At 33.7% G+C, this 14441-nt stretch overlaps 2 protein-coding genes across 2 annotated transcripts; both read right to left on the bottom strand.

Moving 5' to 3' along the window:
* Nucleotides 1–1073: 1073 nt before the first annotated feature.
* On the bottom strand, nucleotides 1074–6795 carry LOC111505884 (all trans-polyprenyl-diphosphate synthase PDSS2). The gene is made up of 5 exons (XM_023160776.2): nucleotides 6039–6795; nucleotides 5642–5754; nucleotides 3587–3857; nucleotides 1734–1905; nucleotides 1074–1589 (listed from the first exon to the last, which is right to left on the bottom strand). The coding sequence occupies exons 1-5, from the start codon at nucleotides 6281–6283 to the stop codon at nucleotides 1206–1208; spliced, it is 1185 nt and encodes a 394-aa protein (XP_023016544.2). The 5' UTR covers nucleotides 6284–6795; the 3' UTR covers nucleotides 1074–1205.
* A 5746-nt stretch (nucleotides 6796–12541) lies between these two features.
* Nucleotides 12542–13912, bottom strand: LOC141485859 (uncharacterized). Its single transcript, XM_074183412.1, has one exon. It carries the CDS (start codon nucleotides 13910–13912, stop codon nucleotides 12542–12544), a length of 1371 nt encoding a protein of 456 aa, XP_074039513.1.
* Between the last annotated feature and the right edge of the window lie 529 nt (nucleotides 13913–14441).

Here is a 14441-nt window from a genome sequence, read left to right as displayed (position 1 = left end):
TCCATGAGATGATAGCAAGTGAAAATCGATCGTTCAGCCTGGGGCTTGAACCAGCGACCAACACGGCGGTTGATTTGAGTGAGAGAACAAAGCACCCACGTCGAACCAACCGTCCAGGAATCCATATTGTCTCAAACCATCTTTTTATTGTATATCAAAGACGACAGCAGAGGTATCTCGCCATTCCTCTTGGATTCCAGGACATCAGCTGCGGATGCACATCTTCACCAGCAGCAAGAGGTTGCATATCTTAATGAGGATCTCAAGGTGATTTCGAATTGGGGTGAAAGTAACCAGGTTCAATTCAGTGCCACCAAAAACCCAGACATCGGTTTTCTCCAAAAATATAAATGTCTCCGAACTGCTTCTCAAAAGTTTAACACTGTTCCGAACCAAAAAAATTTACAAACCTTAGCAACTTTTGAAGCTTTATGAAGCTCAGATCAGATCTTTGGAGTATTGTTCACATGTTTGGAGCTCCGCCCCTAAGCATACCCTGAAGCTGCTGGATTCCATCGAGAAAAGAGCCATCCACCTGATTGTAGACACGAACATCACTTGCAACCTTGATAGTCTGGAATATCGAAGAAAGGTTAGAGATTTCCAACTGTTTTATAGATACTTTCCGGAGGGTTTCAAGTGACTTGGCACATTTGATTCCAACAAGAGGGCTACATATCAGAAATACGCGACGCACTGTAGCTGCTCATCGTTTTGAGGTTCAACTCAGCACACCTCTCTTAGAGCGGCTTAAGGATTTTCCTGTAGTGCATGTGTTTTGTCTTAAAAAGAATCCTTAACAGAAAATGAACTTATAATAACTATATTTACTTTAAAAAATCACACCGCTGCTGACCATATGGAATATCGGCTGACGTGATGAAACAATTTCATTATTAATTTACATGTCAAAGAAGGTTCAATTCCCGTTTTGTTTAAACAATACACCAATTTTTTAAAATAGACAAAAACTTGCAATCAACTATATGCCAATATAAATTATAAATAATTTGGGTTCTGTGAAAACTTATTCACTCAAAATGCATAAGAGAAGGGTTGAAATAAAACGAAAATTCTGAACTTGAATAAATATTATTACAGAACACAAAATGACTAGAAGTTCATTTGTATATAAAGTACCATGATTCAGATGTAAAGAATTACTTTAAACAATCAACAAAATCAACAGTTCCTGAAACCCCAATTCAAGCGGAATTGATAATATTAACAAGGGCATCCCGAGAACTATTTTCTGGAAACTCTTCAAGAACTTTCAGAGCAGTTTCAGAAAGCTCCTTCAACATTTCATCTGTTTTTTCCAGACCATGTCCTGTTCTAATAACATTTCTTAGCTCTCTATAATCGATATCGTTTTCTTCTACCATTTTCAAAAGCTTCGGATAATACTCCTGATTATCTTGAAGGTGAAACATCAGAGGAGCACATATAAGACTGAAGGGCTCCGTTGTTCTCAATGGATTGAAAGCCGAAAGATCAGCACGGGCTTGCCAACCTAGAGCCATATTCCGACCAAATAAATAGCCCAACTTTTGGAAAGATTTCGGATGATCCGCTAAAATAAGAGTACCCTGAAAATAATGAAGATTATAATAAAATAATATCATTTATCGCACAGTAGTTTGAGTTATACAATCAAGGAGATGAGAGTTTCTATTTCAACTTCAAAAGAAAGGTTGTCTTCTATTTTATTCACTCTCAACAACAAAACCTACTTGACAACACTTTGCTAACAAACTGGCTCCATCCAACAAATGGCGTAATGTCCATTCAGCTTTAGCATTTCCCAATACCTCCGATATCGTTAATACTTCGTCATCGAACAGATTAGGCACAACAACTTCTTTATGTTCTTTCAAAGGAGGTGCTGGAATGGGTCTATTTTGACTGCAAAAAATAATTGTGTATCATGAAATTTATAGTATAAAATAGGCACAACTATTTCACCTTCAACACAATAAGATATTCTATATCTTATTTCACATTTTTGATATTGGAAAAGAGAAATTGTTCACAAAATGCTATTGACAACAACATTTTGGAATCGAGTTGATTGAATTGAGGTAAAATTACCAGTTTCAAAATACTATTGATTGAAAACAAAAAATCAAGTGAAGTATTTTGGTACTGGAAATGTACTTGAAAAACTAAAATACATGAAATTATATTTTTGACGGAATCTAATTTATTCCCGGAAATAATGAAAATGTTTAATGTACCGATGCATTTCTATTGACTAACAGAATATTTCCATACAACTTTTATACAGGGCGTCATCCGACTTGGGTCACTCTCAACTTTGAAATATTTATTACAGACTTGTGTTTTTTATTGCCTCTCTTCTATAGATACCTTCACAGAGGTGTTCAAGTGACTTGGCACATTTGATTCCACCAAGAGTGGTACATATCAGAAATACGTGACGGACTGTGGCTGCTCATCGTTTTGATGTTCAACTCAGTACACCTCGAACTTCACTGTTTAAGAACTCTTTCATTTGGGGAACTGCGTTTATGTGGAATAAACTTCCTGAGAAAGTTTTTCCAAATGGATTCAATCTCCAGCGATTTGAATCCAACTTGAATCACTGCTTTCGCACAGGCACCGCTCTTAAAGTGCCTCAAGGATTTTCCTGTAATGCTTGTGTTTTTTCCTTGAAAAAACTGTTCGCTTGAAGTTATTTCATATTCATAATTAGTGAATCAGGACTTGATTAATTCCTCTGTTTGATATCGATATCAATCATTACAGAATGACTTTTCATGATATGAACTATTTAAAACAATATGATAACTTTCCAGAAATCAATATTGGGTATGTAGTCTTTGTTGGGCGATGGGCGGTCATTATTTTATGCTCATTTTGAAAATTAGTAAAAATGTATTGTTACGTTTTTCCCCGTGGGTTGACCAATAACAGACAACACTGAATAATCAAACTTAACTTTATTTCACTTCAAATACAACAAACACGTCAACTAAAACTTCAACTATTATCTGAATCTCTATCGCCTTACTAGATCGCTTCGCGTAACGCACTGTAGCTTCCACTTGACTGTCTCGATATGCTTGAGGTTAGCATTTATATATCGTAATCGAATACAATAGAAATTTCGCCGAAGTTCCATCGGAATCGGTAGCCTTATTCTCGTTGCTTCTAGAGCGGCATGGAACATCGTATATTCGCGCGCTCTTAGCTACGTCACAGTGGATTTATGGCTACCAGTGGCGGCCGGCGTTATTTTCTTTATAGAATGATTTACAACAGTATTATATATTTTTATCAAATTCATGCACGAGTTTTTGTTATTTCTTACTATTTAAATTTTGCATAAAATTGTATGGAAATAAAAATTTTAATAGAAATTTACATTTATCTCATATCTTTGTTGAATATTTTTTCATGAAATTTTCTTTTATAAACCGAATGTCAACTATAATTAATGTCTTCGAGTGGAGACTTCAGAAAATCAATGAAGTGCCTGAAAAGTGGCGAAACTTTGTTAAAAAAACTCATTTATTTCTCCTGAAGGGATATTCTGAAAAAAAATCAAATTCAAATACTTTACCTATCCCTTGGTTCAATAAAATCAGCCTCAACCAAATCTCTCAGACATGTGGATATGAGTTCGTTAACATCATGACATTTGAGTTCAGCCAGTTCTTTGAAACTGCTGCTGAGAAGGTAATCGCCTGTTAAGAGTGACAGTTTGTTGCCAAAATTGAGGTCATCAATGTCCTTGTCATTCGAGGATATATTGAGGATGCTTTTATGGATGATGTTACTGGTACGAACCATTTCCGTAATTTCAGCAAGAATTCTTTGACTATGGAGAATTCCTAAGAAATAAATTGAATTTATGTCGGATGTATAACAAATTTATCCAAAATGAGAGACATCTGATTATTTTCATTGATTCATTTGATACAAAATATATCAGCCATTCACATACAGTGTGAACTATTTGAAAGCGGGACACCTTCCTAACGTTTGCATTTTTTCTCCAATTTCGAAGAACTATATTTTGAATTGTAGAGCTCAAAAAACTGTACTTTGGGACCAAATATCATTTTCTTTCTACAAAAACCAAGGCCTGCTGCGAATATTTTTATAGGTTAAAATACAAGAAATCGTATTAGGGATTTTTTTAGGAAAAATTTAAAATCACCATTGGATTGGGCACCATCTCAAATGGTGGTATACCGAATTTCATAAAAAAATATTCAATATTGATAATTCTGTGGTCGAATCAAAGAAATTTTATTATGAACTAGTTGTTGCCCGCGGCTTTGCCCGCATAGGATTCAATTTGTCACCATTTTAAACCAATAGTTACAATATTTTTTTATTAACCCAAAACTTCAGGTCTCTAACTTCAAAACTGACGAAATTCAATACAATCTTTGAACCCCTATTTTTCTCCCTTGGTGGTGGAAATTTCCGATTCCCTTTCTTGATGCTTATTTACGCTATACAAAGAACCTACCTGCATATTTCAAGATTATTGGTTCAGTAGCTTCGGCTATACCTACGTTAATATAAGAGCAGGCAACAGCTAGTAATTTATATTTTTACTTTAAAATTACAGTAACTAAAACAATATGCCAACTGAGTAGATGAGCAAGCTTGGTCCTGGCTCAAAATCCCATGTATTATGGAGCTAAACTTTTTACAATTTTCATGACAAACGTGAGTGGGGGAAATAAACGTGTGACGTAAGTGATGCAAAGAAGGATGGAATCAGTATTGGAGCGATTCAAAGAGCGTGGGCCCCCTTGTACTCCGCCTCACCCCTCGGGACCCCTTGTCACATACTCCTAATTAAAAAAAAGGTTATTGGTATGAGAATCGAACACACTCTATATTATTTAGATTTAGTGGATCACTATTTTCTGAAGAAAATGGTAATCCACTGATCTCAATTGAATATAATGTTTTTCAAACATTTGACCAAACAACTTCATTGTTTACCCCTGTGTCATTACAAATATTATTCGCACATTGCATTTTTTAAATATTGAAAAATGCACCCTTATTGCTACTTCTATCAATCTGAGGATTCATTATTATAAAATACTTAACAAATAAATAAACCCTTCCCAATCGAACATACTGTCTCAAATCTTTTGCTTTTTTATGACAAGGGAGTATTGATTTTCCACTTATTTCCATGTTACAAGTTAGTTTGGAAATGAATGAAAACATCTTGAGTAAGAAAATCTACATTTGCAATCATTTTGTGGAATTGGCCGCGATGGTAGTGCGCCCGACTAATGATCGGAAGATCGTTGGTTCGATTCCCGCCTCACCCAGATATTTTCTCGAGAGAATTTATCTTGTTGAAGCTGGAATGATTCTGCAACCTTGTTAGGAATCACACGTTAAAAGGTAAGACCTTGTTAGTACTTAACTCGCACAAGTTTCTCAACTTCTGAGAGTTGTTGTTCGTATGGGGGCGACAGCTGATTAACAGAAAAACATATTTTTTTAAAACTGAATTATAATGGAACATTTCAAATTTTCCTAAATTGAGAGAAAAAACAAATTTGACCATACCTTTCTGGTTGACGAAAGAGGTAGCTCTTACAAAAATATTAAATTCGTGATTCTGAAGATGACATACCTGCTGTGATGTCACATTCCACATGTGAGAATTCTCTACTCAGTCCACCTGCTTTAGAAATCAATAATACTATGAGACCCCACGCTGGAGTTTGTTTATTCAAAATTAGTTCTCTGAAACAAAAAACATAAATAATTAGGTATTATTTCAACATTCCTGCCCAATTTGAGATCCAGAGCCCTTTTTTAGATCTGAACCCAATGCTCAATATGCTTGGACATTCAGAAAATAAAATGTAAATTTCAACTTCTTTTTTATGTAGGAAGCAGAAATTTTATGAAGTTCATATGTAGGTAATTTGGAAAAAATGTTGATATTGATAAAATAATCTGTTAGGTCTTTTTCATGATCTTATTTTCATTGCGAAAAAATATTGGTTGAACATTTAGAAGCTTACTTGGCAGTGTTCAGCAATGGATGATTGGTTCCTATGAGTTTTCTCATGTGCAAAGCCACATTGGCAACTTCATCATTTAACAGCCATCTCAAACTCAAAAATGATGTTGGATATCCTACAATTTTTTCAGCTTCATTAACAGCTCTGTTATAAGAATACTGCTTTTTGAATTTTTCATTGTAATGGTAAGGATTAGTCATTAACACTCCTCTGTTCCCAAATACCCGTTTCAAAAACACATTCATTTTAACGAAGCCAATTTCAATCTGATAAGGTAGAGTGTATAGAATATCAAGAATTATCAATTTACAGTCGTTTTCATTGAAAAAAGCTGGTAGTAACACATATTTTGTATTGATATAAGGTTAATAACAAAAATTCAAGGTTATGTCACAGTTCCAATAATCTGCGGTTATGTATTATTATGTTTTTGAATCCTTCTATTATTTAGTAGGCAACTGTTAATACAGGGCAGCTGTAAGAACGGTTGACGAATTGAAGTAAGATTGGGAAGTAAGATTGGGATAACCGTGCATGCACGTTCCGAGAGATATCTATGTTATGTGGTTTTTCTAATATAACATATATGTTTCAGTATTGTCACGAATTCTGAAAACCAAAGTAAATGATGGATTGAGAAGATGGAATATGGGTAACTCAAACACACAGCCAAGAAAGTAATTAGTCTGTGTCTCAAACACATATTAACCTAAGAAACATCGCTGAGGTTTTTGCGAGGTCGCATATCAAGGCGGATTTTCACCAAACTGACTTGCTTGTGACTAGTTCAGTTTTCACAAACAGACACAAAAAACCTGTTTTAGTTTCCAAAACAGACTCGCGTGTTTTGTTGTGAAATGTTTTGTATCGTCTCCAATACACGAAGTTTTTATCTTGCCTTCTCTAGACGATGTTTTTATAATGGCCTGCAAAAAAACCAAGATACTGGATGAGATCATTGTTAAGAAGGCGTATAGATTATAAAACGGATAAAATTATGGCAGATTTGATAAATGACATAAAAATTAAATTTTTTAATCTGTGACACCGTATAGAAGTAAATACAAGTAAGTTCACTCTCCGCCATATTTGGGTCAATATTCCCCATCTCGAATTTTATGCTCAGTCGACCTACAGCGCAACCGACTGAATCTGATGCATTTACCAAGCGAGCCAAATTGAGGCATGGACTATTATTACAGAGTGAGTCGTTGTAATTGGTGGTTTTGTATTTGTGAAAAATTTGTGTCTAGTTTCAAAATGAATAAGTGTCGAGCTGTGGGTTGCTGTAATTTCCATGGTGATGTCGGTATTTATTTTTTTTCGATTTCCAATTGACGAAAAAAGGTATGTTTTTCTATTATTTATTATGTAAGATTGAAGTAATGAACATATAACGAAAATAATAAAATAAATTGTTATAGACCATATATAGTGGAGTCATTAATATGCAGACTTTTCATTATGAATTTAATTTGATGAAATTGAACTTTACGAGAATAGTATATGCCTCCACTTCCACTGGAAATCCACAAAGGAAAATAACTGTTGAACCACATAAAGTTTTGATTTGTATCTGTAGAAAAACAATTACTTCCACTGAAATATTTGCAAAACCAAAGTATCAAATGTATATTCAAATAAACTTTTTGGAGCCTACTTTCCATTTATTGTTCCAGATAATCTACTATAAATAGCAAATATGTCTTTTCTTAGATTCTGTCATCAATAACGAAAAAAATTAGAATTTCATTCGATTGACACACTTCATGATTAGCAAACTAGGCAACCCAAAACTAAGGAATCTGTATTTTATACTGAAGTTTTGAACCTTTAAAATATATTAGCATAAGTTTTTGACCTAAATTGTATAATCTTACTATATAAAATATAGGTTTATTTCACCACCTTGTCTTATTTTTTATCAATTCCTGAACAGTTCACAATCATATGAGACATTTATTGGGAGCTCCTCGTAGCAATGATAAAGTCGGATCATGGTCACATATTTTTTTGGTTGAACCTCGTGCAGAGGTGCACAACAGCTATTAGCCTACACCCCCGTGCCCCGCCACATGCCAGCAAAAAATAAAATATTTAAATAAAGAATTAATGTCACATGAAGTTACACATTGAAACGAAATAGTGGACTGAATCAGACTGAATAGTTGCTTGTTGTTGTCGCTGACCGTTTCCACAGCGAACTCTGTTTACAAGAACAGACAAAACATCCAAACCTTTTGATTTTTCCGCTTGCTGACGGGATACAAAAACATTCGCCCGCGACACAAAGTCTCGGTAGAACCAGTGGCGTAACTATACCGTTCGAGGCCGTGGCAAATTTATCGGATGGGCCCCCTCCCCCCAATATAAAAAAGCTGAACCAACAATAATAATATTTTTTTATTTTATAATACTTATTTATACACATTTACTAAAAGTACAATAATAATTCACTTCGTTAAGTAGGTACACACAAAGTTTATAATTATAGTTAGGTATTTATTTTTCTAATAATTCACTTTAAAGTAAAAGTAACTAATTTAAAGTACTTTTATTGACCAATATTTGACAGTATAAAATACTTTTTTTGATTATAAATTACAGGTATATATAACTGGACGGTATATAAAAATGAAACTAAAACTAAAAACAGGAAAGGGTATCAAAGTAAAGCAGCATCTAATTGTATGGGCACATAGAGTAGTCAAAATGATTTGAAAAACAAAAAAGCAATTTGATATACACAGTCCGAATAATCATATTGTTGTAAGCACACAAGGTATCCAAAATATAAAATGTTAATTATTTAAATTCCTTCCTTCGGGCTTTCTGTTCAGCAAAAGTGGTAATGCCATCATCAAAGTTTAAATTTCGGGCCATAGAATAGCCAAGTCGCTTAGCCTGTCTTTTCTCGTAGAATTTCTTAAATAAGTTTTTATTAATTTCAGTTTTGAAAACGATCGCTCGGCACTTGCCGTAGTCACAGGAATGGTGAGAAATAATAGAAATGCAGTGCACACTTCAGGAAAGCTTGAAGATATAAAATGATTTTTTATTATTAATAAGTCAGCAAGTTCTCTTATAGAAGATGATGTTTCTATTTCGTGTCTGAAAGAGGATCGAAAACTGAGAATTTCCTTTATATAGATGGACAAATGCTAAAGCCTTTTCCAATAAATTAGTATCGTTAAAATTTTGCAAAGTGGCAGGTTGCAAGACACTGAAATAGGAAACAATTTCATTCATTCCGAGGAAACGCGATCTCAGTTGATTAATGATTATGTCTAATACACGATAGAAGACGTTCACTTTAAACAAACTTTCAGGATCTTGGAGACGTTCATCCTCACAAATTTCATCCAAATGACGTTTCACTTTTCTCTGACGAGTTTTAGAAAATTCAGGGTTTATAGACCATTTTACTGCAATACTATTTGCTTCCATTTTTAAGTCTTCAAATTCATGTCGATACTGTTCAAGTTGTTCCAGACAGACTTGCGAACGCTTTGAAGCATTTGAAAGATCGATGGCTTTAGACTGAAGTGCTTTAGAAGCCGCATCTATAGTGTGATAACTTGACTTCTTCAATAAACTATTTGAATAATTTCCTTATTTATCAGGTACAAATAAAACCAAACACGTTCCATTTAATAATAACCATCTATTTCATTTCAAACCCTTGAGAACATAAAAACCTGAAATTTACAATATATAAAAAACCATATAAAACACTGCCGCCGTGACACTGCAATGTTGGGACTTATACCCCGTGGCACAAATCCAAATATATCTCACCTTTTCACCCTTAAAATAAGTTAACCTATGGTTGTACCATTTTATATAATTAAATATCTATATAATCCTTATACTATTTTGTACAAATATGCACGTTTACAATTTAACAACATCAATGTAAAACAAACAAAAAAAAATAATTACAATTCGTGATTTCAAAATAACACAAAAAAAAATTCTTAATGAAAACAATATTTAAATTTATAAGAATACAGTGCAAGAAAATCCATTCGATCAGTTTCCTATAATTTCGGTATTTCTATTTCTTGATCTCAAAAAATACCTAGGCTCTTCTGATTCTGAATGGCTAGTATCAGATTTTGTTTCGGAAGTTATAACTTCCTCCGATGTGTCACCTACCGTGGCAGTCTCGTTTAAATTATTATCTTTAACATCTGCTAAAATGTCCCCTGATAAAGATTTTCTGGAAATCGATGATCTGAGATGATTTAAGTGACGCCTATACTCCTTCCCTTCGTGTGTTTTAACATCATAGATAACGGATCCCTCTCTACCTACTACCTCCCCTTTTTTCCAGGTAGGACGTTCAGAATTTTTAAAATCACGGAATAATACTGACTCTCCAATATCAAAACTTTTAGAAGTACCCCCGTAGCTTTGTTGTTGCTTATCTACCCGTTCTTCTACAATTTTTTGCAAATTTGGAATTAATAAATCTAATTTTCCACGTAAATTTCGATTAAACATTAACTTTGCAGGAGTTTCTCCTGTTGTGCAATGGGGAGTGTTACGATAATCAAAAAGAAATTTGGACAAAAAATTGTCTGAATCTTTGTTTTCTAGGAAAGCCTTTCTCAATGCCAATTTGAAAATTTTTACCGAATTTTTAACTTGGCCGTTACTTTGGGGGTGTTTAGGAGTAATAAATAATTGTCTAATTCCATTTGACTTCAAAAAATGCCTAAATTCGTTAGAAGTGAAAGGTGGACCATTATCCGATACAAATTTGGAAGGTAACCCAAAATCCGAAAAAAGTCTGTTCAAAACTTTTATTATATTTTTAGCATCGCTGTGATTTGTTTTAAAAACTACAGGCCATTTACTGAAAGAATCTATGATTATCAAATATTTGTTTCCAAAAATAGGTCCAAAAAAATCTGCATGCACTCTACTCCAGGGAGTTTTTTCATAGGGCCACGGATGTAGAGTTGTTTTTGGTGGATTATTTTGAACTGCATTACAAGTTTCACAAGTTTTACACATTTTTTCAATCTCTTGGTCTACTTTTGGCCACCAAAAATAAGATCTTGCCATCGATTAACATTTACTCACTCCCATATGACTGATATGAATTTCATCTAATGAAAATGATTGTAATCGCCTAGGAACGACCACCCTGAAAACCCACAAAATGAAACCATGTTCTAAGTGCAATTCATCTTTTTTTAAATAAAATAATTTCAAATTCTCATGAATTTCGTTTTTATCGGGCCACCCGTGCAAACAATAGCCATACACTCTGCAAAGAACGGGACCTTTTTTTGTATAAAGTGCTACTTTTTTATAGTCAATAGGCAAATTTTCTAAATAAAATATGTGGGAATAATCATATTTTGTTTCTATTTTATTTTCTAGTGGTAATCTAGATAGAGCATCTGCAGGATTTTTTGATGAATTAACGTATTTTATTTCGTAATTATATGTGCCTAAAATAATACTCCACCTTTGTAACCTGCTAGCAGCATAGATTGGAATTCCTTTTTTATTACCAAAAATATTTACTAAAGCTTTATTGTCACAAAGAAGAAGAAAATGCCTCCCATATAAATAATCATGAAATTTCTTTAAAGAAAATATGATTGCTGCTCCTTCTTTATCCATTTGACTGTAATATTTTTCAGCGGAAGTCAAGGTTCTCGAAGCGAATGCAATAGGGCGAGCATCTCCGTTATCGTATAAGTGCGAAATAACTCCCCCCACTGCATACGAGCTTGCATCACAAGCCAAAGTTATTGGCTTTTTTGGGTCGTAATGTGCCAGTACTTTGGGTGAAACTAATTCCTTTTTTATGTCCTGAAAGCTTTTATTTTGATTTTCACCCCACTTCCATACGGATTTTTTTTTAACAAACAGTATAGAGGGTATAATTTTGAACTCAAATGTTCAATAAATTTCCCATAATAATTCACTAGGTCCAAAAATGACTTCAAACTGGTAATATCCCTTGGAATTGGAGCTTCTAAAATTGCCTCCACTTTATCTTGTGATGTAGATAATCCATATTTACTTATAGTGTGTCCCAAAAAATGTATTTCTTTTTGAAAAAACTTGCATTTATTGACTTGCACCCTTAATCCACATTCATTTAATTTTTCGAAAACAATGAACAAATTTTTTTTATGATGTTCAACATCCTTACCCGTAATTAAAATATCATCCAAGAATACCACAACATTTTCAATTCCAGAAAAGGTATTTTCGATAATTCTCTGAAAAATTCCTGGACTAGAAGCTATTCCGTACGGTAACCGATTCATTTGAAACAGTCCCTTGGGTGTATTAAGGGTTGAGAGCATTTTTGAGGAATCTTCAAGTTCTATTTGAGCATATGCTTGTGATAAATCAATTTTACTAAAAAATTGTCCTAACCCCATTGCAGCAAAAAGATGTTCAATTTTAGGAACAGGATATCTTATCAATTAATAAATGTGGATTTAATGTCACTTTATAATCCCCACAAAATCTCACTTCCCCAGTTTTTTTAACACAGGTACTATAGGAGTGGCCCAATTGCTATATTCAATAGGAGTTAAAATACCGGATGATACCAATTTATTTAATTCACTCTCAACTTTTTCCCTAAGAGATAATGCAAGTGAGCGTGTTTTGCAAAATATTGGAGTTGTATTTTCCTTCAAATGAAGTTGAGCCTTGCCCTTGTTGAATTTACCTAACCCTTCACGAAAAACTTCGGGAAATTTGTGTTGTAAAATTTTTGGGATGTCTTCTATTACATTCATATGATTAATTCTATGTGATTTCAGTAAATTATCTATGGAAATATTAAAATTTTTAATCCATTTCCTCCCGATTATCGGAGGACCGCCATTTTTTATGACAAATAATTTCAATTCGCCGGTGACACCATCGTAAGAAGCCTCAACTTTGATATAGCCCACCGTTATTAACTTATTTCCTATATATGATTTCAAATTCAAATTAGAAGATAGCAAAGGAACATTTTTGAAATTTTCTGTATAAAATTTATTAGAAATTGCCGAAATGGGTGAGCCAGTATCACATTCCATAGCTATCGTTTTTTTATTTATAAGCAAAACAACTTTGATAGGTTTTTCGTCAACTTGAGTAATATTATAAAAATTCAACTCATACAAATCAGAGTCGTCACTATTTTTATCAATACTAAGTTTATTACATTTGGTCTGACGTTCTAAAACTAATTTATTACCCTTTTTCTTGCATACCGTGCTGATATGGCCTCTTTTTTGACAAAGTCTACAAATAGCTTCTTTGAAAAAACAGACAGCGCTACTGTGATTTCTTTTTCCGCAATGTTGGCATTTGTTACTTCCGCCACGATGTGCGCGATCTTCCCTAAAAGATGGCGGCCGATCTCGTTTGAATTCCTTGGATACATCGGCGGAGCTTCTGGAGGTATCGATGCGGCAGACTGAGTTATTTGTGCAAATCATGCCAGAATTTATTTCTGCGGCCTCTAGGTTTATAGCCAAATCATATGCCTTGACATATGTAAGATTTGTCTCTTGAAAGAGGCGTTGCCTAATGATATCATTTTTCAAGCCAAAAACAACTTGATCTCTCAATTCGGTTTCTAAATTTGTACCAAAATTACAGTTCTTGGAAAGTTTTTTTAGAACTGCCACGTAACATGCTATGGACTCACTTGGTTCTTGCTTCCTTTGACGGAATTTATACCGTTCTGCGATTTCTGACGGTGTTGGTTGGAGATGATTTACCACTAATTTCACTAAATCTTCATATGATTTATTTTCCGGTTTTTCGGGACTGCAAAGATCTACCATTAATTCAAATGTTTCATCACCCATTGCAGTGATGAGAATTGCTGTTTTCATTTCATCTTTAACTTGGTTGGCTTTGAAATACTGTCCAATAAGAGCAATATATATGTTGTAAAGCTACTTTCGCCAAATTTAAATGGTTCCAACTTTCCAATTGACATTTTCAATTTTCATTTATAACTGAACTTAAAACTGATTTCCGACTGCGCCAGTGTGATAACTTGACTTCTTCAATAAACTATTTGAATAATTTCCTTATTTATCAGGTGCAAATAAAACCAAACACGTTCCATTTAATAATAACCATCTATTTCATTTCAAACCTTTGAGAACATAAAAACCTGAAATTTACGATATATAAAAAACCATATAAAACACTGCCGCCGTGACACTGCAATGTTGGGACTTATACCCCGTGGCACAAATCCAAATATATCTTTGTAAGACTTTGTATGTAAGACTTTGCAATGGAAAACCAACAACATAATAAAATTGTAATTTTCTATCTTCTTCTTCAGCAAGATAGCTTCATTTCTCTCATCTGTTTTGAAATTTAATAAAATAGTTTTTTTAAGCACTTTTT

Source organism: Leptinotarsa decemlineata, unplaced genomic scaffold (assembly GCF_025532065.1).
Source record: "Leptinotarsa decemlineata unplaced genomic scaffold, Ldec_3_MD MMD2_tig00026340_RagTag_RagTag, whole genome shotgun sequence".
Taxonomy (NCBI): domain Eukaryota; kingdom Metazoa; phylum Arthropoda; class Insecta; order Coleoptera; family Chrysomelidae; genus Leptinotarsa; species Leptinotarsa decemlineata.
The sequence above is the reverse complement of the archived record's forward strand: the minus strand, read 5'-3'. Positions and strand labels throughout refer to the sequence as shown.

Coding starts and splice junctions, on each gene's coding strand:
- LOC111505884 (XM_023160776.2), bottom strand. CDS start 6,283: ATGAATGTGTTTTTGAAACGGGTATTTGGGAACAGAGGAGTGTTAATG. Junction 5,755..6,038: donor CCATTGCTGAACACTGCCAA/GTAAGCTTCTAA, acceptor TTTTTGTTTCAG/AGAACTAATTTTGAATAAAC. Junction 1,906..3,586: donor TTTATTGAACCAAGGGATAG/GTAAAGTATTTG, acceptor TATTTTTTGCAG/TCAAAATAGACCCATTCCAG.
- LOC141485859 (XM_074183412.1), bottom strand. CDS start 13,912: ATGAAAACAGCAATTCTCATCACTGCAATGGGTGATGAAACATTTGAA.